This window comes from Podospora anserina, chromosome 3 (genome assembly GCF_000226545.1).
Source record: "Podospora anserina S mat+ genomic DNA chromosome 3, supercontig 2".
In the NCBI taxonomy this organism is placed as follows: Eukaryota; Fungi; Ascomycota; class Sordariomycetes; order Sordariales; family Podosporaceae; genus Podospora; species Podospora anserina.
Genome location: NW_001914856.1, coordinates 870885 through 892594, shown reverse-complemented (window position 1 = coordinate 892594; position 21710 = coordinate 870885). Strand labels below are relative to the sequence as shown.

The 21710-nt window shown below is 54.3% G+C and overlaps 7 protein-coding genes across 7 annotated transcripts; 4 read left to right on the top strand and 3 right to left on the bottom strand.

Moving 5' to 3' along the window:
* Positions 1-1798: 1798 nt before the first annotated feature.
* On the top strand, positions 1799-3553 carry PODANS_3_4310 (uncharacterized protein; the record flags this gene model as incomplete). The annotated part of the gene is made up of 1 exon (XM_001909181.1): positions 1799-3553. The coding sequence occupies one exon, from the start codon at positions 1799-1801 to the stop codon at positions 3551-3553; it is 1755 nt and encodes a 584-aa protein (XP_001909216.1).
* Positions 3554-3995: 442 nt separating this feature from the next.
* Positions 3996-5495, bottom strand: PODANS_3_4300 (uncharacterized protein; the record flags this gene model as incomplete). Its single annotated transcript, XM_001909180.1, has 3 exons — positions 3996-4747; positions 4812-5425; positions 5494-5495. Coding segments are annotated over 3 exons (1368 nt in total).
* A 1883-nt stretch (positions 5496-7378) lies between these two features.
* Positions 7379-8350, top strand: PODANS_3_4290 (uncharacterized protein; the record flags this gene model as incomplete). Its single annotated transcript, XM_001909179.1, has 3 exons — positions 7379-7693; positions 7753-8253; positions 8321-8350. The coding sequence occupies 3 exons, from the start codon at positions 7379-7381 to the stop codon at positions 8348-8350; spliced, it is 846 nt and encodes a 281-aa protein (XP_001909214.1).
* A 325-nt stretch (positions 8351-8675) lies between these two features.
* PODANS_3_4280 (uncharacterized protein) lies at positions 8676-9365 on the bottom strand (the record flags this gene model as incomplete). The annotated part of the gene is made up of 1 exon (XM_001909178.1): positions 8676-9365. One exon carries the CDS (start codon positions 9363-9365, stop codon positions 8676-8678), a length of 690 nt encoding a protein of 229 aa, XP_001909213.1.
* Positions 9366-10064: 699 nt separating this feature from the next.
* On the top strand, positions 10065-12519 carry PODANS_3_4270 (uncharacterized protein; the record flags this gene model as incomplete). Its single annotated transcript, XM_001909177.1, has 8 exons — positions 10065-10096; positions 10166-10195; positions 10256-10284; positions 10348-10365; positions 10433-10469; positions 10559-10665; positions 10729-12416; positions 12478-12519. The coding sequence occupies 8 exons, from the start codon at positions 10065-10067 to the stop codon at positions 12517-12519; spliced, it is 1983 nt and encodes a 660-aa protein (XP_001909212.1).
* Positions 12520-12879: 360 nt separating this feature from the next.
* PODANS_3_4260 (uncharacterized protein) lies at positions 12880-15788 on the bottom strand (the record flags this gene model as incomplete). Its single annotated transcript, XM_001909176.1, has 2 exons — positions 12880-13796; positions 13847-15788. 2 exons carry the CDS (start codon positions 15786-15788, stop codon positions 12880-12882), a joined length of 2859 nt encoding a protein of 952 aa, XP_001909211.1.
* A 1494-nt stretch (positions 15789-17282) lies between these two features.
* PODANS_3_4250 (uncharacterized protein) lies at positions 17283-21101 on the top strand (the record flags this gene model as incomplete). Its single annotated transcript, XM_001909175.1, has 3 exons — positions 17283-17301; positions 17343-20518; positions 20574-21101. The coding sequence occupies 3 exons, from the start codon at positions 17283-17285 to the stop codon at positions 21099-21101; spliced, it is 3723 nt and encodes a 1240-aa protein (XP_001909210.1).
* Positions 21102-21710: the final 609 nt, after the last annotated feature.

Sequence of the window (21710 nt, the reverse complement as noted above, 5' to 3'; positions counted from 1 at the left end):
TTGAATAAAAAACAATGAATACAGGGGTGTTCTATCTACAATCCCCGCCCCCTCCAGGTCTCAATTTCAAAAAGGGCCAGGTACACTTCTCTGTCAGTCCAGCTCTGGGGGACGGGAACAAGCCGTCCCGTCCATCGTCACCACGGGCGTTCTAAAAAAGTAACCCTCCCCTCCTTCCACACGTCAGGTATAATGGTATATCCCTCGGGACGAGTCTGATGCCGGCGTTGCCGCTGCTGCCGTTGTGTGGCCCGCGCTACCTGTCAGTCAGTTCACCTAGTACCGTACTATGGACCTCTAACTAAACTCGGTGGGGAAGTGACAGCGTGACACGAGCGGACCAGGAACACCGCTGCAGTTTTATGACATGAAGATGGACGCTTTCGAGTTGGTCTGCAGCTCTGTGGCGTCAAGCCGTCCCACCGTTCAAGGTCAGGGTCGAGGTGGTGCCGTGTGACGCAAACTAGTGTAGGTGATAACAAGATGCAGAAACGAAACTGGTGAGTGTATGAAGAAGAGTGTGTGAACTCCTGAGTGGAGGTGGATAGGGTGATGGGATGGACCAAGCATATCCCGATAATCCCCCACTCTTGCTCCCCTCCATCAAGAGCACAAGTTCCTCTCTGTCCCAACCAAACATCCCGCCTCGTTAATCTATGGAATATTCTCTGCGGCTTCCATGCCTAAATTATCATGCATCTCTTCACATGATAGGGCTTTTCAGCTCCGACTGCCGCTCTATGGATATTCAAAAAAGTAAACTGCAACATCGAACACCTCCGGGCGCCCGCTCAACGGCCGTCCATCACTAGTAAATCTTGGCGTGGTAACGGTGAGCGAGAAGCCGAAACGGTTGCCAAGTGCTCTTTGGTATCATGGCACCAAATTTTGTGGCCATCAGAAGCTGTAAAGGGCCGATACTCCCCATGAACAAGTCGCACTGCAAACCCAGACTGGCTTTCTTTGTATAGAAAAATGCTGTGTATCCCGCGGGCCGTCTGAATACTTCCGGTCTTATTCTGGCTTCAATCTGTGTCAAACACTGGATCTGCGAGATTGCTTTGGATAACCAAGACAAAAGACATGTGAAGTTGCGTTGTGTGTGTGTGTGTGTGTGCGGCGAGCCCGGGGTCCTGCATAGGTAGCTTCGAACTCGAGGTACAGTAGAAAAAGTAAGCACGGAGAGATGCCGGGGAGATAGATGCACGGCAGAATGCATTGACGGCCGAGAATGCGAGGTTCTCGACGAGAATGGTCAAGATGTATGACGATCGAGAACTGACATATGCTGGATCGGATCAGGACATGGAATAACTAAGCTCCACGATCAACTGATGCCCCAAGCTTCAAAAAAACGGGCCTGGGATTCTGTGAGGGGATTCTCTTCAACATCGGCCAAACCGGATGACACCTCCGTTGTTGTCGTTGCATGTCCCAAACCGGACAAAGAGTCCAGGGATCAGCTGTCAGTTTCGGCCGCAAGGCTGAAGAAGCACAGAGGCGGGAGGGACACAGCATATGATTGTTAATTTGGGGTGGGAAACCGAGGCATGTTCGAAGAAGAAGATGGTTGTGAAACTTCACAGGACACCTCACGGGAGCTTGGGCCGTTGATCTCCACCGCACGGTCCACTCAAGCTTTAACCCCAATGTGGGGGCTGACGGCTTGCCGATCCTGGCCCCACTAAATTTTTCTTCGTCTTTTGGACGACAGCAACAGGCGACAGACAACAGACTGCCAGCGCAACTGCGGCCAGCCACCAATCCAGTCCAACCGCCAGTTCTTTCGACTGCCATCATGTTTCCCGTCAAAGGCCTGAGTATCTCGGCCGAGAAGCTCAAGATCGAGACCGAGAACGGTGCCGTTCCGGTGAACGCCGCTCCTGCCCCGGCCTTGAAACCTGCAAGGAAGCGCAAAAGACCAAACCAGCAGAATGTGACGGCCGACAACTTTGCTGATCTCTGGGACCAAGTCATCGAGCACAAGGAGGCTCCCAAGCCAGGGACCAAGCCGCGGAGCAAGCAGGAGGCAAAGCGCCAGAAGACAGACCATCAGCCCGCCCCCAAGCATACCGCCCAAGCTGAAGAGAAGAGCGAGGACAACACCCCCAAGAAGGCCAAGAAGCAGAAGCAAAGGAAGAAGTCTGTAGCCCCATCGGAGAACGCCGAGGATGACTTCAATGGCTTCGACGACGAGGAAGACAAGACCCCGAAGCCCACACCCGCCGCCGCCCAAGACACCGCCACCGGCAAGAAGAACAAGAAAGACAAGAAGCAACAACCCCCCAAGGTCGACAACGATGCCCAAACCAGAGCCACAGCACCACCACCAAAACCAGCTGCCCCAACCCCCGCCCCAGGCCCCAAACTCACCCCCCTCCAAGCCTCCATGCGCGAAAAGCTCATCTCGGCTCGCTTCCGCCACCTAAACGAAACCCTCTACACCCGCCCCTCCAAAGAATCCTTTTCCCTCTTTTCCACCTCCCCCGAAATGTTTTCCGAATACCACGAAGGCTTCCGCCGCCAAGTCGAAGTCTGGCCCGAAAACCCAGTCGACATTTACATCTCCGACATCAAAACCCGCGCCCCCCTCCGCCAACCACCCAAATCCCACCCCGCCCTCCCAACCGCCATCCCCCTCCCGAGGGACTTTTCCACCAAAATCTGCACCATCGCCGACCTAGGTTGCGGCGACGCGAAGCTAGCCGCCACCCTCCAACCGCTCCTCAAAAAGTCGAAGCTCCAGATCCACAGCTTTGACCTCCAAACCGGGGGTAACCCCCTGGTCACCAAAGCCGACATTGCCAACCTCCCGCTTGAGCCCGGGACGGTGGACGTGGTGGTTTTTTGCCTCGCGCTGATGGGGACGAACTGGACTGATTTCATCGAGGAGGCGTATCGGATTCTTCGTTGGAAGGGGGAGCTCTGGGTGGCGGAGATTAAATCCAGGTTTTCCAGCCCTGGCGGGTCAGGAACAACGCAGCCGGCAAAGGTTGTGTCACACTCCGTGGGCAACAGGAGGAAGAACAACAAGCCGAATGCTAAGCAGCTTGCTGAAGAGGAGGCAGCTGATTTGGCCGAGTTGGCGGAGCATGTCGATGGGGATGTGCCCCCCGTTCAGAAATCGAGCAGCACGGATATTTCGGCTTTTGTAGCTGCGCTGCAGGGGAGGGGGTTTTTGCTGAATAGGGATATGGGGGAACATGCGGTTGATATGAGCAATAAGATGTTTGTTAGGATGAGCTTTGTCAAGGCTGCGCCTGCGCTGGTGGGGAAGTGCTCTGACCCCAAGGCGCTGGAACGGGAGGCGCGGTTCAAGGAGCAGAGGGAGGTGGAGAAGAAGCTGGGGCCGAATGCGAGTCGGTTGGGGAAGGATAGGGGGTTTGGGGCGTTGGGTGGGTTCAAGGATAGGAAGAAGGAGAAGGAGACGAGGGCGGAGGTGGTGGAGAATAGGAAGAAGTTTGTGGGGACGGGGAGGGAGCAGAGGGAGGAGGAGGAGAGGAAGAGGAGGGAGATGGCGATTTTGAAGCCTTGTGTTTACAAGTTGAGGTAGATTCTTTTTGTTGTAGGTAGGGTATGCATGGGGGTGATGGTAGTGGTAGATAAAAGCAAGGGCAATTAGGTACGGCAAGATACGTCAAGTCATGGGATCCAGTAAGAGAAAACAAACGGGGTTTAGATATGAATGAGCGTTGTTTGACCTTGTGAGGCTCGACGTGAAGTTCGGTAGATAGATAGGTTGGCACACAGAAGCTCATCAATTCCTGCCCAAACGCTACTTCACTGACTCCCAATTCTAAAGAGGACTTTTCTCTCTTTTCCCGTCTTGTTTTTGTGTGTATAATTCCAGCAAAAAAAAAAAAAAAAACCCCAGGTAGGTCCGAAATATCTATCACAAACCGAGCGCAAGTTCAAAAAAACACGCTATGCTACCTACGAAAGCTTTGCGCCAACGATCCAGGAGTTCGGCATGGTACCAGATCCCATAATCCCTCTTAAGCCTCGAAAATCAAGCTGGCAGCATACTCAACATTACCACCAGTAGCTTCCAAGGCCTGAATAGCCTGCTGCTCCGAGGCCCCCAGAGCCTTGAGCTGCTCGATATGCTCCCGGGGGAATCGCGAAGTTTGCTGCTGCTGCTGTTGTTGTTGTGGTGGTGGTGGCTGTTGCTGCTGTGGCTGAGGCCGCGAGGGTTGAACGGGCGCTGCGGCGGGAGCAGCAGGTGGTGCCTCAGCCTGAGGGACTGGTGAACCAGGAGCCGGAGCACCTGGGGCAGTGACAGCTCCGGTCCGTTGGCCGATCGTAGTACCGGCGGGACCGGGAGCAGTTGGCTCTTTTTGTACTTGCTCCTCAACATCCCTGGGGATGTCAGCCTCTCCCAAGAAAGGCACAACCTCCCCCTGGATGACCAGCGCGTTCTTGGCCAGGTCGATGCAAGCCTGATAACGCTTCAACATGTCCAAGCCGAGCAGGAGCTCCACCGTCTTACCCTCCATGACTGTGAAGCTGCAGGGAAGAAAGAGAGGGCCAATCTTTATTTGGGCCGAGTGGACACGGCCGAGAATGTTGGCTGTCCCGACACCCTTAGCGATACCAGCAAAGCGCCTGTCAACCAGCCTCATGATACCGCAGGCTTCAGCACAACTCGGGCTCATGATAGTGGCCTGAGCGCCAGAGTCAACAAGAGCCTTGACCTTGTGCCCGTTGACCTCGACGTCGAGGTACAGCATATGCACATAACCAAAAACTGACATTTTGTTAGAGAGGTGCTCTTGTAAGAACCGCTGGTACAGATAGTCAAAGGAACCTACCCTCGGGGTTATGCTCAATGGCATTTTGAAGGTTCTCCATGACACGCTCTTGCCGGATCATCTCTTCGATCTTCCTTTGAGCTTCCACATCAAACGGATCCTCATTCAGTCTCGCAATCATCCGGTGGCGCTCAGCCCGCTCCCGCCTCTCAACATCATACTGGCTGTTGAAGATTTGGGCGAACCTGACCGGATCGTCCAGCGCACCAGCCCACTGTGGTGATGAGTTCTCCACCTCTCGCCGAAGAGCTGGGTTGCCCAGAATCTGAAGACGGACGGTCTCGGGGTCCTGTGCTCCTGAAGGCGCCTGCGCTTGCTGACGAGACGGTCCTGCTTCCCCCTGTCCTGTTGGGATTCCGGTGCTACCACGAATGTCGCGAACGTGGAGGGCCATCATGTCGCCATCGTCGACGTTCAATTCGGCCAGTGTCTTGGAATTGTCGTTGATGAGCTTGCCATTATGGTACAGGTGTTGGGAGGTGGAGGGGTGGCCGGTTTCGACTTGGATCGAGCTTCGGAGGGTCTCGATGGTCATCTCCGGGTAGACGTCCAGAGACAAGAGGTCCTGGTCGTCCGCCTGGGTTTCGGCGTTTGTGATTGTGAGCGTGATGCGCCTGGTGTTCGTGAGTAACCTGTCACCAGGAACGTTTAACGTGATAAAAGGTAAAAAGAATCGACTTACATGTTGTCGAGTCTGGCGCAAGCGGAGAGAGCGTCGATGGTAGTGGAACTAGACGGAACAAGTACGAGTGGTTGCAAGCGTTGGGATCAATGCCACCGGAAGAGAATCTAAAAGTAAAAAATTTCAAGTTTCGAAGAGAGGAAAAGTCAGTCGAGGCGGTGGGTGTTGTGTTTGTCAACAGTCAAGCTCCGTTGTATGCTGTGGCACGAGGGGCAGCCCGAGGTAAGGTCTCAAGCTAAGTCGGTGACGGAGGGGCTCCAGTTTCCTTTCCGAGAAAGGCACCGCTAAAGCCTTGGACGAGTAGCTAGAACCAGGGGGGCATAGGCTCCCTAAAATACCTGATTGGAGGGTCCAGACCTTTTGCTAGCCTGGGGAGCGTGGGGTAGAGACACGGAAGACGACCTGAGACTTCCAGAGTTCCCTTCAACCTTTTTTACGCCATTTCCAGTTTTTACAACCACCAACCACCAACCGACACAGATGGCCATACCTATGCGGCTGTACACTTCTAACACACTAAGATGCATTTAAGCTTCGCAAGCAGTGCTTCATGCCCCTGAAGCCGCAGTAGCTTTGTCGACCTGCCTTAGCATCCTACCTCTGCTGCTGAGCTGAGAGATGGAAGTTATTGGAAGCCCATCGAGGTTCTTCTATGCAGCAGGCAAGCTTCCCCGGGTGGACACATGGCCAGGTTTTCTCAGGCACTGAACAGTCAGTGTAGCGGTGTACATTGGAATCCAATGCCGAGCGAAAGGCCGTCCGTAAGACACGCGCTGCTGCCTCGTCTAGGCATCATGGATGCTGTTCATGACTGACCATCAGCAACAACTTGCAGGCTTCAGCGTTGGGATGAACTTTTCACCCTCGCAAGCTGGGGGCTCTTCAACCGGGCGACAAGGGCATCAAGTATATGCATCAGGGGATCAGTTGACCCCCCATGTATGCATCGATTGCAGCAGAGGTGGATGCAAGGCGCTCCGTCCGGTATTGGCTCGCTTGATAGATCACAACATGTTGGGACACCTAGAGACGGGACGACTGACTCTTTTTTATCTCTTGCATGCAGCGCTCTGCATGACTGCTACACCCTTTCTCTTTTTTGTCAGATTCTCAGTGAGAATTGTTTTTCGCACAGACGACTACATCTTCTCGATCTCCCTCTTGGGCCAGCTGGGGAAGAGATCGCCTTAAAAGGCCGTCTCAGGATCTCACCATCTCAGAAGCTTATCGGTGACGTCAGCCCGACCCCTGTTTGGCGTTGTGGATATTTCACGGAGATGGAGGGGGCGGGGTAAGTCACGGAGTGCCTGCCGGCATCCCCTTGACCACGCCGTCAACACCGTTGTCGTTCTGATCGGCGCCGCCAACGTTGGATATTGACACCTGCAAACGTCAGGGTCCACCAGGGGTCCTGTTTGACAGGCGAATGACAGCAAAATTCCACTGACCGAGGGGCAAAGGCGTCTTCTGTCGTTCCCTTTTGCAAGTTCCCCCTCGCAGGGTGGATCTGCAGCTTAGACATTTGGGGATCTCATGACTGGTTTGTGGAAGTGAGTTTGGGTACCCATGCTGCTCCGTTGACGCTTGGCCTTCGTACCTTCTTCCCAGCCTGGTGGTAAAGAGTACCGGTGATACAACGTTGCTTCGCTCGGTTCTTGACCGTTTCCACCTTACAACCTCGAGGCATCAAGTTCGATATCTTTTGAATACCTAGCCGATCATCTCTCCATTGTGTTTATCATCATCACAAGTCATTTCGGGTGTCACTGGCCTTGACTTGACCACGTGGTGTAATATTGGATTTTCTTATTCATATTTCACCGCAGACTTCACTGTGTAGCTAGCACAGCGGCACACGACACAGCACAGCATCCCGTTTTCAAACATGGTCTCCCAAATTGAACAACAGCCGGCGAGGGAGGACGTCAACCCTCCAACCACAGCCAGCCCAAGCCCCGTCGATGGAGACCAAGCCATTGACGAGTCCTCCGATGCCGACGGGGACTTTGCCCAACTGCAAAAGACACTCAGTCAGAAGCGACGAGCAGAGAAAGACTCTCCCGAGTCGAGGCTTCAGAAGGCGCTTCCGTTCCCCTTTTTCCCAAACATCAGACCCCTGACCGTCTCTGACGCACCGTCATGCGTGCAATTGGAGAACGCCGCCTTCCCCAACCCTGACCATAGGGCGTCCCCTGAGAAGGTAAAACCCATGGTTCTTTTCTCAACATATCAATGAGGCTTTGCTAACACCCTTCCCAGTTCGAATACCGCCTCACCACCTGCCCCGAACTCTCCCTCGGCGTCTTCTGCACCGTCATCCCCTCCCAGCTTCCCTCCTCCTGCAAGCTCCCCACCCTTTCCACCGCCCGCCCGGTGGAAACCGACCGGGCTGATGGCGCCGTGTCGGTGCTACTGGCGCATATCGTCTCCACTCGTGGGACTGGCAAAGTCGTCAGTGACGCTGATATGGACTACCCCAAAGACTGGCGGACACGACAAGGGAAGTCTGCCGAGGTGGGCCATCAGGAGACGGGGGGGCTGGTGGCGCTGCATTCACTTGCTGTTTTGCCTGGACTTCAGGGATGCGGGATAGGCAAGATGATCATGAAGGCGTATTTGCAGCAGGTGAAGGGTATGGGGCTGGGGGAGGGGGTGGGATTGATTTGCCAGGATTATCTGGTGGGATATTATGAGAGGTTTGGGTACAAGAACCTGGGGCCAAGCAAGGCGCAGTTTGGGGGTGGGGGGTGGAATGATATGGTGAGTGCTTTGCTGTTGTGAATTCATGAGAGAGGTGTTGTGGAGGACTAACGAAGTTGTTTTGCAGGTGTTTGATCTTTCTGGGAAACCAGAGTAGTGTTTCTGATATCTTCCGATGGCAACAGACTGCTATACGAGGCAGCGACTGGATATGGATTCCGAGCAGCAGAATAGGGAGATCCGAACCAACTTGGACCTCCTTTTTGAATTAGACAGGGGATATGTAACCGCTGATGTCGAAAACATGGTGACTTTCGTGTGAGGATTACCTTGCTGTTGCACGGGCATAGTGACTCGATTCCAGGATCAGACAGCTTCGACGTAGTCCTCAGAAGTCCCATTAGAGATGACCGGCATCCCCTCATCTTGATCTAGAAGCCTATCTCTGCCATATTTTTTCATTTCCTTTTTTCACAGGCACTTTAGTCAGTAGCCTTGTACTTCTCCCTATACTCCTCAGTCCGCTTGATATCCTCCTCTCCAACCAAGCCCTTGATCCCCTCAATAATATCATCCAATGTCAAAATAGCATAAATCGGCAGGTTGTACTCCTTCTTCAACTCGCCCAGCGCAGACGGCCCAGGCTTGGAATCATCCCCATCCTTGGCCGGAAGCTTCTCCATCCTGTCCAACGCAACAACGATGCCAGCTACGATGCCGCCCTCCTTCTCAATCTTGGCGATGGCCTCCCTCTTGGCGGTGCCAGCGGTGATGACATCGTCCACGATGAGGACTCTCTTTCCCTTCAAGGGGGCGCCGACGATGTTGCCGCCCTCGCCGTGGTCCTTGGCCTCCTTGCGGTCGAACGAGTACTCGACCGAGGCGTACTTGTCGGGGTTGATCTGGCCGAGCTTGATGGTGGCGGCGGTGGCGAGGGGGATGCCCTTGTAGGCGGGGCCGAAGATGATGTCGTACTGGATGGGGAGGGAGTCGATTGTGAGGGCGTAGGCGGTGGAGATGGAGTTCAGGAGGTCGGCGCGGTAGAAGTCGCCGGCGTTGAAGAAGTAAGGGGAGGTGCGACCTGATTTGAGGAGGAAGGAGCCGAATTTGAGGATGTTGCCGTCGATGGCGGATTTGAGGAAGTCTTTCTTGTATTGGGGGAGCTCGGACATGGTGGGCGGTGGTGGGATTGGGGTATCAAAGGGGGTTGAAGTGGAAGCAAGATGGTATTTTGGGAGTGGTTATCGAAGTTATGGCTTAACCGTCGTCGAGGCGCATATGGGTTGCCCCGCCATGAAAAAGATTGGATTTTTTGATAGCAAGATGCATGGTGGGGTAATTGGCTGCTTTTCGTGCCGACAGGCGGGGCTGGAAGGGGGTATAAGTGCGCATTGGTATGGTGCCAATTATTCTACTGTATGATGTTTGGAAATATCAGGGCTCAGTTATAGCTAGTTGGGAGCTCAGGAGCTATACCTTAGCTTTCTGTCGTCGACAATACCTTAGGAAACAATCCTTTCAATATTTTTGAGATGGCAAGGAGCAACCCGTTCAAGGGTCCAGTCGTTGTGTTCAATGTGGCCCCGGTACCTTGCTGACCAGCTTGAACCCCACTGACATCTTGGCACCAGCCCCACTCGCCTGGAATTCCCACACACACCGCTTTCTTATCTTATCAAAAATCTTCTGCGGGCTGGAAAAAATATTTCGAGGCGAGTTCTGCGGTCGGCCAAATCGACACCGCCCCGCTAGGACGCTGCGATACTCTTTTTCGCCTTCTTCACCCACGCCCACACCCCCCCCCCCCCCCCAAACCTCACCCACCACCTTATCACTTCCCCGGACAACGACAGACAAAACAGTTGCCCGACATGACGTGGAAGGATATTGCGCCCGTGCCTACGTAAGGATATTCGATTTCAACAAGGACGACGCTGGGACAAAACTGACTGATTCTTTTTGCTGGATGCAGGGCGCAGGAGTTTATTGATATCATCCTCTCGTAAGTTGAAGATATTTTCGACCCTCAGGACTGGGATGGGTGATGCTAACAGTACCACAGGCGGACACAGAGGAGATTGCCCACTCAGAGTGCGTACATCGAATAGGACTGCTTGTAGGAACACTGTTGCTGACTCGAAAATCGCAATCAAGTCCGTGCTGGCTTCAAGAGTACGTAGAACCTGGACAACGATGAGGACAATGGGATCAACAGTTTGCTAACACCATGCGCCTACAGTCAGCAGAATTCGCGCCTTCTATACCCGCAAGGTCAAGTCAGTACACCTCGCAATGCCTCTCCATCGTCGCATACCACTTCGAAGTCGACGACAATCTCGAACGGAACGCTAACCTTCAACCCCAGGTTCACACAGGAAACATGCAGCGAAAAGTTCGGCGCCATTGTTTCCAGCTTTCCCATCCTCACGGATCAGCATCCCTTCCACCGCGACTTGATGAATATTCTCTATGGTGCGTTTTGCTGGATTTGGAGGAGGTGAAGCTCGGAATGGTGCTGACGATTTGGTTCAACAGATGCCGACCATTTCAAGGTGGCCCTCGGCCAGGTCTCGACAGCCAAGCACTTGATCGAGACCATCTCTCGCGACTACGTCCGTCTCCTCAAGTACTCTCAGAGTTTGTACCAGTGCAAGCAGCTCAAGAGGGCCGCTCTCGGTCGTATGGCCACTCTCATCAAGAGGCTAAAAGACCCTCTCGCCTATCTCGACCAGGTCAGACAGCATTTGGCCAGATTGCCCGACATCAACCCCACCACCCGTACTCTCCTCGTTGCCGGTTTCCCCAACGTCGGCAAGAGTTCGTTCGTCAGCTCCGTCACCAGGGCCGATACCCCCGTTGAGCCCTATGCTTTCACAACCAAGAGCTTGTTCGTCGGTCATCTTGACTACAAGTACCTCCGCTATCAAGTAATCGACACCCCCGGTATTCTCGACCACCCCCTCGAGGAAATGAACACCATCGAAATGCAGTCCGTTACCGCCCTTGCCCATCTCAGAGCCGCCATTTGCTTCTTCATCGACATCAGCGAGCAGTGCGGTTACTCACTGAAGGCGCAAATCAACCTCTTCAAGTCGATCAAGCCCCTTTTCGCCAACAAGATGGTCTTTGTCGTCTTGAACAAGATGGATGTGAAGAAATTTGAGGAGTTGGAGCCAGAGATGCAGGCCGAGCTCAACGACCTCGTCAAGTCTGGCGATGTCGAGCTTCTCCGTGCTTCGTGCGCCACCCAGGAGGGTGTTCAGGACGTCAAGAACCACGTTTGCGAGCGTCTGCTCGCTGAGCGTGTCTCTCAAAAGTTGAAGGCTGGCACTGGCAGCAGCGGCAACATGGGCTCTCGCCTCACCGAGGTTATGGCCCGTATTCATGTTGCCCAGCCTATGGGTGGTGTTACTCGCGAGACTTTTGTCCCAGAAGCTATCAAGAACATGAAGAAGTACGACAAGAACGACCCCGAAAGAAGAAGGTTGGCTCGTGACGAGGAGTTCGAGAATGGTGGTGCCGGTGTGTTCAACGTCGATCTCAAGAGGGATTATCTCCTCGCCAACCCAGAATGGAAGTACGACAAGATCCCCGAGATTTACGATGGCAAAAACGTCTACGACTATGTCGACCCAGATATCGACGCCAAGCTTGCCGCGCTCGAGGAGGAGGAGGAGCGTCTCGAGAAGGAGGGCTTCTACAAGTCCGACTCGGATGTTGGCGATGAGTCTGAGGAGGAGGTTCTCCAGAAGGCCGAGTTGATCCGTGAGAAGCACAAGCTCATCCGCAACGAGGCCAAGATGCGCAAGTCTCTCAAGAACCGCGCCATGATCCCTCGCAAGTCGCTCAAGAAGTCGTTCTCTCAGCTCGAGGACCACCTTGACCAATTGGGTGTTGATACCCAGGAGATTGACCTCCGTGGTCGCGCGGCCGTTCGTGAGACCCGTGGCAGATCAGTTGGTGCCCGCTCCAGAACCGGCACTGTTGACCCAGATGCCATGGATGTTGACAATGCTCCTTCGGCGAGAGACAGACTCCGCAGCCAGAGCAGACCCCGTGACAGATCCGTCATGGCGACGAACCGTCGCGAGGATGGTGTCACAGACGAGCTTGTGCGGACAAAGGTGGAGAGGCAGGCCAAGCTTGCTCAGCGCAAGATGAACCGCATGGCGAGACAGGGTGAGGCTGATAGGCATATTGGTGCTACCATGCCCAAGCATCTGGTGAGTTTTTTTCTTTCTCTGTCTTATCGCTGTCGAATTGGTATGCTAATGCGTGTTTTAGTTTTCTGGCAAGCGCACAATCGGCAAGACCAGCAGTCGTTAAGCGGCGGTGGTTTTTGTGGTTGTTGTTGGAATTCGTCAGAGGTCTGGCCGGGGAAAATTGGGAGGAAGGGGAAACCAAAAGAAGGTTATATCAAGAGGCTTTATTGTTACCCTCGGTTGTGGTCTGCTCATACTGTTTATGTTTTCTGTCTTTGCACATTTGGCGCATTGGAGTAATGTGAAAATCAATTATTTGTGTCATTTTTGGACCGTATGTGAGGCTGGCAGGATCTTGTTTTAATTGCTAGTCCATCTGTTGAAAGAAGGGGGAAGAGGGGTGAAAATAAGGTATGTTGATTAAGTCAAGCTTTTGTACACTGAAACTCGTGCTAATTTCACAAGATACATAGATGTGTGTTTCTCAAAAGAAGACGACATCCCCCTCGTCCCAGCCCAACCCGCCCCTTCCGGTGAATGTTTCTCTTATCGCCCTTTCCAACCCCTCAGGCCCGCAAACCAACACCAGCGTTTTCCCTTCTGGATCTGGCTTTCCGACGGCGGATTCGAAGAACGGGCGGTCCATCCTCCCTTTTCTGCCTTGCCAGGAGGCCTGGGGGCGGCTGAGGCTGTATACCAATTCCATCCTCTCCTTATTGCCCCTTGCCATGGCGTCGAGTTCGTCTCTGCACAAGATATCTTCTTCTACCCTGTTGCCGTCGAGGACAAGACATTTTGTTGGGTCGAGGGAGGGGGGGGAGGAGAGGATTGCGCGGAGGACCTGGAAGATGGGGGTGATGCCGCTCCCGGCGCAGATCATGACCAGCTTGGTGACGTTTCGCTGCTTGGAGTTTACGGAACATAGCCCGGGGGATAAGTAGAGAAACTTGCCGACCGGGCCTTTGAATTCCACCGGGGAGCGGAGGGGGAGGGCGTCGAGGGCGAGCGTCATTTTCCCTCCGCTAGAGGGGGAATCGGGGGAGGGGGGGTAGATTTTTATGAGGAGGGAGAGGGTTCCGGTGGGGAGGGAGCCGGGGGAGATGGGGGTGTAGGCTCTTATTATTGTTTCTGGGGAGGAAAGGCGGACGAGGAGGTGTTGGCCAACGGGGAGGCCGAGGGTTTGGGTTGCGTGTTGGAGGGTGAAGGTGAAGATTTTAGTGTTGGGGGATACTTTTGTTTTGGAGATTAAAGTGGCGGGGAGCCATTGTTTGGGGTGGAGGAACGAGGGGCGGGGGGTGGCGGGGGGGGAGGATGGGGTCGGGAGGGAGACGAGGGGGAGGGAGGAGGGGGGAAGGGTGCCGATGTGGTATCGGGGCATCATTGCTTTGGCGTTTTCGCTGTCTAGAGAGGGTTAGTGAGGGGGGATGAGAGGGAAGGGAAGGGGGGCTTACGGATGGCGAGGAATTCATCTGATATATCCTGAGCTGCGGCGTTGATTATGGAGGCGGCGCCGCCGGGGTGGCCTTCGAGAAAGGCGGTGCCATCGTAGACTTCCCCGTTCAGAACAAACCAAGGGGAGGCTTCGCTGTCGTGAGAGCGAAGCTCTTCTAGAGAAACCTCGCGGGAGATGGCGGGGTTTGTCAGGGAGATTTCCTTCTCTGGTGGGGAGGTTATAGGGTTGGTGAGGGTTTCGCCGCCCGCTTGACGCTCGCCCCAAAAGCCGTTTGTGAGGTCGCCGCCTGACCTTTTCACCCGTTCCATCCAGCCTCCGGGTTGGAGGGCGGGTTGGGTTGGGTGTTCAAACCGGAGGGTGTTGGAGGTCGTGTCGTGGTGGATGACGACGCGGAACCAGGGGTTGTTCATCATCCCCAGGACCGACCAGTACATGTCCCTAGGCTGGACCATCATTGCCTCGTCCATGGCGCGGACGACAATGTCAGACGCCCCGGCGAGGGTGCCGACAGGGAGAGCGAGAGACCAGAAACACCAGCAGAAGGAGGCGTCACGCCCGTTTTGGGAGAGGTCGAGACGGCCGCCGTAGATGCGGCTTTCTGTCTCGGTGCGGTAGAGGTCTTCGGGGTAGGAGATGTTGCCCAAAAGCCAGGTCTTGCCTTGATCCAGGGAAATCTCCATGCGGGTGACTCTTTTGCCGCCGCCGGCGTAGGCGTAGCCTTTGAGCTCGTAGGTGGCTCCGTCTTGGATTTGGACGGTTTCTTCGTGTTGGGGGTACACGACGGCCGAGTTGGTGTTTAGGTCGTAGATGGCGTACCGCTCGTCTTTCCAGATTTGGACCATCTCTTCTGTCCCGTTACCGCTTTCTTCGGGGCTGATTGTGGTGGGCAGGACGCGGTTGTCGTAGATGTGATACCAGTTCTCCGAGGGTTTGTCGCTGATAATTATCTTCCTGAGCCATTTCACGCTTCTCCCGCCAATCATACCCGGGATGATCACTCGAAGGGGCTTGCCGTGGTCGGGGTGAAGAGGGAGACCGTTCATCAGCCAGGAGATCATCATGCCTCTTTCTGGGTCCATGGCATGGCTCAGCTTCACCGACGTCCCGTAGTAGCCGTTGGGGAGGGCATCAGCGCCCTCAAAGTGCACAAATTTCCCCTTGCGAGTGTTGACGCCGGCAAGGGAAAGGAGGTGGCCGAGTGGTAGACCGGTCCAGAGAGATGTTGAAAGGCCGGCGGCGCCCCACGAGAAGCCTTTGGATTTGCGGACCTGGTTCTGTTCTTTGCGGCGGTTACCAGCGCAGACTAGTGTTACTGGGTAGGAGACGACTTCATCTTCGAAACGGGAGGAGATGAGATCTGCCAAAGTGAGGGTGATTGGTGAAGAGCAGAGGCCTTCGATGGTGAAAGACCATGATAGAGCGTCGGCATCGTGAACCTGAGGAACCGGTCCGTGGTTGCGAACATAGTGAAGATTGAGGGTAGTGAGGAACCCCTGGTCGTATAAAGGCGTGAGAGGGGCCTCGACGTTGAAGGGGTGGACGCCTGTCAGCCTGATAAGGGCAGGGTCTCTTGGGACAAAGCTGTCTGGTGTCTTAAGATCAAGAGGCAGCACTGAGATCGGAGTGGGAGCTGGCGGCAATGGATATGGTGCCGAAGTTGGCTGTGGGTGAAGAAGGGCTTTCTCAAAGTCCGAAAGAGGCGGCTGGTCTTCCGTCGGTGGTGATGACTGTGATGATGAGGATTGTTGATCTTGGTCCTGCTCTGAGGAAGACTGTGATGTGCTGGATTGGGAGTCGATATCGTCGAGGTTGGTAATCAATGGCTTCTCGAGGTCATAGAAGCTTCGTGGGATGCCATCTTCAGTGGGCTTTTGTTGTTGGAAGCTGAGAGGGGACCTGGTGAACGCCTGAGAGGCAGCAAGGGCTGAAGTCACTTCCATGTTGGGCAGCTGACGCTAACAAACACGATAATACTACATACAATGCTGAAGAATGGCAAAGGGAACTAGAGGGACCAACATGTAGGGAATGGTTCGATTGCTTCATATATACCTAAGGTAGGTATGCTACATACCATGCCACCTACGCCATCTGCTTGACGCCTGCTTCTCCGAGTGGCCGCGGGTGTTCATCGCAAGTGCTCAGAGATAAGGCGAGCGCCGTTTATTGATCGTTTTGGAGCATCCCTTTCTAGATCGGCACCCGTGTTTTCCGCGGATATACTGTACTCGAGTACAAGTTCAAAGACGGGGGTGGGAGGTTCTTATCAAGCTTTGACAAGCAGCCCGCCGTTGGACAAATCAGAGCGTCTGATAAGGAGGCCCACTTGGGAATGGGACGGAGATGCAAACTTCAGACTGGTGGTAGCTCTGGCCCAGATCCATTTAAAGCAGGGGCCGGTTCCCGTGCCTGTTTCTGTTTTCTACTGTAAACTCGGATCGTCCAATGCTCAGATCGGACTCGCTTTTTTCGGGAGTTTTGTCTCTATTTGAGGCTTTTGATATGGACAGAGCTGTGAGAAACGTGACAGGGGTCAAGTGGGTGCCGAGACATGACGTCTGGCTGGGGAGCACAGCGGACCGTGACCCCCGTGCCAAGCATGCGGGCCGACCTGTTGATTGTTCGGATGTTCGGGGGCCACGGGCGGCCAGAACCTGTGACTGGGGATTATTCAGAGAAAGACATTATCAGGGACAGAACGAATGTTCCTGCATATATATCGCTAGCAGTGGCCTATCAGGTATCGTATCTGCAGATACTGGAGGGACTAAGGCTGGCGTAACTTTGATCTGATAATTTCATGACACGAGATTGCTGGCCTCAAACCCTAACCCTTTCCCAGTGACTCGTGACCAAGACGGGTAGCAACAGACAGGCCGCTTCTCCTTGTCACAGACTCTCGAGTGGAACAACTGACATTAGCCATCTCACCGATGTATAAGGATCCCAATCAACTCAGAGAAGATCATATGTCGTTAACTAGGTTGGTCTGGCTGCTGAAAAGCCAACTACATAGCGGGGATCCCCAATGCCAAGAGTCGTGTGCCGCGCCAATCCTGGTGGGGGAGTGGAACTACAGCCTTTTGAGGAATTCAGCCAGGCCTGACTGACTGACTTTATTGATATCGTATTCCGTCACCGGACACTTGCTTCCTTGCCTTGGACTTCGAGACAGAAACAACACCACTCAGCAAAGGCAAAAACGAAACACCCTCTCTGGGCGCCCACCCTAGTAGTAGCCAGAGACCTGGAGCAAATCCCCATCTTGCCCCTAGAGGCCCTTCCCACCGAGCGTCACCGATGCCTTCCTTAGCTGACGGGGATTGTCGCTTCCGATTTCTGAACCCTTAGCATCTCGATCCATAGTCGACGAAAACGAATGATTGCGCCCACGTAAATCTCTTACTTGTACACAACAACAACATTCGCCCATCATGGATCGCGCGCGCAGACGTATGTCTTATAATCGTCTCTACAGTAGTCATAGCTAACAGTCGACTCTCAGGCGAGCTGCGCGAGCTCAACCAGAGGGCCTGGAATGGAGAGAAGGGTAAGCAGCTTCGACAACAAGCCTCGCTCCCCTCTGTTGATGCTGACTCTCGTGACAGATCTCTTTCCCGTGGGCAAGTCCCTGGACTCGACCATGAAGAAGAATACCGCCTTCATCAAACGTCTCCGTACCGCAATTAGCCCCGCGACCATGAACACCTTTCTCCAGGAGATCAAGACTGTCAGCCTCTCCAAGTATCTCTCCGAAATCGTCTCCGCCTGCCACGAAGGCCTTTGCAAACTCAAATCCCCCGGCGAGATCGAAGCCGGCGTCGAAATTGTCAGCGCCCTCCATCAGCGCTTCGGTCCCGACGAGTTCACCATGTATCTGGGCTGGTATCTCGGCAAGGCTATGGCTACACCGGACAAGAGCTTCCTCAAAACCCTCTCGGCCGAAGCCAAAGAAAAGGAGGAACGCGACCGTCTGACCCGTCAGCGTGTCCTCCTGCGCGTCGTGACCGAGCTTTGGCTTGTAGGCATTCTCAAAACCCTCGACGACATCAAGCGGCCTGACGACGCTGCAAACGGAACCACGGGCAAGACCACTGAGGTCAAGTCCCGAGCAGCTGCCAAGGGAGGTGCTGCCGAACCGTTCCCTCTAGAAGTTCTGAAGGATCTCCTGGGCCACGACCGTGAACATGCAAATTTGCCTCTGCTGGTGATTTTCGTCAAGGCTTTTAGCTGGGATGTTTTGGGAGTCAAGTCTGATAGTCGAAAAACAGTCGGGGAAGATGGCACCACCAAAGAGGACGAGACAAACGAAGAGCAGGATGGCACGACGGAGGAAGATGCTCCCTTCACTTCTCCCGAGCTCCAAGAGCGCTTTAGAAACGTCCTCAGGCGATATTTTGAGGATGTCAAGGGCCATCTTGTTCGGGATCAAAAGGCCATTTTCAGCCAGTCTCGCAAGAACGCCGAGGCCTACGTGAAATCGGGTGAAGTCTTTGAGGACCGTCAGGCGAACTTTGAGAAGCAGGTGAAGGCCCAGGAGCGCCTTGTGGCCAACGCCCATGTGATCGCCGAAATCATTGGGGCTGAGATGCCCGAGTTGAAGGATAGCGATGACGCCAACGCAAACGCGAACGGCTCGATCGGCATAGTAAAGGCGGGAGAGTACCTCCGTGGACAAGGCGATGGCTCCGGTATCTGGGAGGACGAGGAGGAACGTCGCTTTTACGAAAACCTGGTTGATCTCAAGGGCAAGGTTCCCGGCATGCTTCTCGAAGAGGTCAAGAAAAAGAAGGCCGAGGACGAGCAAGTCGGTAAGAAGATCGATCCGGCCGAGGTTGAGGCGAAGCAGGCGGAGGCTGCAGTTGATGAGCAGTCCATGGCCATTGCGAACAAGACCATTGGTGCTCAGGTTGATGCTCTTCTTGCTCGGCTTCCGGATCTCACCAGCAAGGATGCCATTGACCAAACCGCCATCGACTTTTGCTTTCTCAACTCCAAGGCTTCTCGGAACAGGCTTATCAAGGCCCTCACAGATGTGCCCAAAGGGCGGGGCGATCTCCTTCCCAGCTGGTCTAGGCTTGTCGCTACCCTTGGCCAATACATGCCAGACATTCCCAAAGGTCTTGTGGACTATCTTGATGCCGAGTTCCGCAGCCTCCAACGCCGCAAAGAGAAGGAGTTCTTGGGCCAGGTCAGACTTGGCAATATCCGCTATCTTGCCGAACTGACCAAGTTTGGGATTGTCCCTGAACACGTCGTTTTCCATTGCCTCAAGGTCAGTCTGGACGATTTCTCTCGAATGAACATCGAGATCATCTGCAACCTCTTGGAGAACTGCGGCCGATACCTGCTCCGCAACCCAGAGACGTCGCCTCGCATGGCCTCCTTCCTGGAGACTCTCCAGCGCAAGAAATCTGTTCAGCATATTGGACAAGCCGAGCGCATGCTTGTCGAGAACGCCGTGTACTATGTCGATCCTCCTCAACGGCCGGCCATCCAGCAGAAGGAGAGAACCCCCATCGAGCTCTTTGTCCGGAAGCTGGTCTACACGGATCTGACCAAGCGCAACTACAGCAAGGTTGTCCGGCAGATCCGCAGGCTTCATTGGGAAGAAAAGGAGGTTGTGACAATCCTTCACAAGGTTCTTTCCAAGCCCGGAAAGGTCAAGTACAGCAACATCCATCTTCTCGTCGTCATTCTGAGCGCCATTCACCGCTATCACAACGAGTTCGTGATCAGCGTTATTGACACCGTCATCGAATCTGTTGTGTTTGGGCTTGAGCAGAACAACTTTGAATTCAACCAGCGCAGAATTGCCGAAGTCAAATACCTGGCAGAGATGTACAACTACAGGATGCTCGACCATCCTGTAATCTTTGAGATCATGTACAAGATCATGACCTTTGGGCATGGAGGACCGCCCATCCCCGGCCGTCTCGTATCCTTTGACATGCCAGACGACTTCTTCCGGATCCGCCTGATTGCGACAATCCTGGAGACCTGCGGTGTGTTCTTCAACAAAGGTGCAGCTGGCAAGAAGCTGGATTATTTCCTCTCCTTCTTCCAGTACTACATCTACACCAAGGACCCCCTGCCGATGGACATTGAGTTTTTGGTACATGACATCTTCTCGCTCACTCGCCCTCAGTGGAAGCTTGCTTCGAACTTGGAGGAAGCCTCGGAAGTCTTCCGGCTGGCCGTCATTCAAGATCACAAAACCTCAGGCATGGACAAGATTGCCGAGCAGGACGACAGAACTAGTGCTATGTCGAGCGACGATGAGGATGGCAATGATCTTCAGGCCGGAGAGCAAGACGATGATGACGACGAGGACGCGGCTTCCGATGAAGGCGAGGTCGAGGAATCTGAGCATCACGGCTCCTATGCCAACAGCGAATATGGAGAAGAGGAGGAGATTGTGGTCACCAGAGAAGAGGAGGAAGTCGACCCTGAATACGAAGAAGAGTTTGAGCGGGAGTATGCCAAGATGATGGCTGAGAGCTTCGGGGATGCGCGCAAGTTCGAGCGCAAACCTCAGTTCGATATTCCCCTCCCCGTCCGCCCGAAAGCCCGTGAGGCTACAGGAGGCGAGCCCGCCGAGGCGGCCACGACCAACCCAGGCGGCACTATGGCCTTCTCTTTGCTCACGAAGAAAGGAAACCGTCAACAGGTAAGCTTTTCTCCGGACCTTTCTCCGAGTAACACATCACTAACTTGACCAAAAGACACGGACTGTTGAACTGCCTTCTGATTCCAACTTTGCCGTGGCTCTGATCAACCAACGCCAGGCAGCCAAGGAGGAACAGCAGCGCATCAAGAACCTTGTCCTCAACTACGATCTCCGCGAGAATGAGGAAAACGACGGTACTACCACCCTCCGGGACCCCCTTCAACTATACAGCAATATTCACAACCGTGCAGGCAACGAGAAAACCAATTCGTATCACCACCACAACCGCATCGACAACAGAGCCGCCAAGGAGCGCGGTGGACAGCGCGTCCGCAAGCTCCAACTCAGCGACGTCGACTGGTATGAACACCCCGGAAGAAGAAACCCCCTCTCCAAGTCTGCTCGAAACCCCGCGAGTGTCATTCAAGCTGCATGCGCTTCTTCGGAAGGTGGCGACCCTGCTTCTGCTGCGGACGACCGATTCTCTGGACAGGCCGGAACAAACCGCACTTTTGGCGCTCGCCGTGTGCGTTCTACTCCGGGTGGACAGCAGCAAGGAGGTCGCATTCGCAGGGGGCACTAGCAGTGAAGGAGATTGAGACAGTTTGCTGACGAGTACCGCGTTGGTGCGGATACAATGTGATAGGACATGATTCTTGCGGCGAAAGACTAATTTGGGCGTCTTTGTTCAAAACGCTCATTTTTTTTATCAGACATTCTTTATTACTTGAGAGCAAACGGACGACCCTGACGACGTGCTCTTTTACCGACACCACTTGCCGGTCCCCCGATGGGAGGATCTACTGAGGTAGGTATGGGGTTGAGAAAGCTGACGGAGGGAATCGTGGAAGTTCGACAAAGAAAGGTTGTTGACCCGATTGCAGACGAGTAACTATCGCCGATTTAAGGGGGCAAAATTGGGGATGGGGGTATCCTAGGGGTCGAGTCGCTGGGGAAGGGGCGCCCGTGCGACCACTCCCCGTGTCCCGAAACTTCCCGTGCATCCACGGCGACGTCCCCAATGCTCCCTTTATAGCCGAATCACCTGCAATGCCGCTCAAACGCTCATACGACTTTCTCCTACTTCTCAGCATTCAACGAGCTGAAGCAATAAAGGGGGGGTGGGGGGGGGGAAGGGAGGTGTATAGGAAACGAAAACAAGAGATGGTCAGAAGGGGGTTTTGTGGATGGA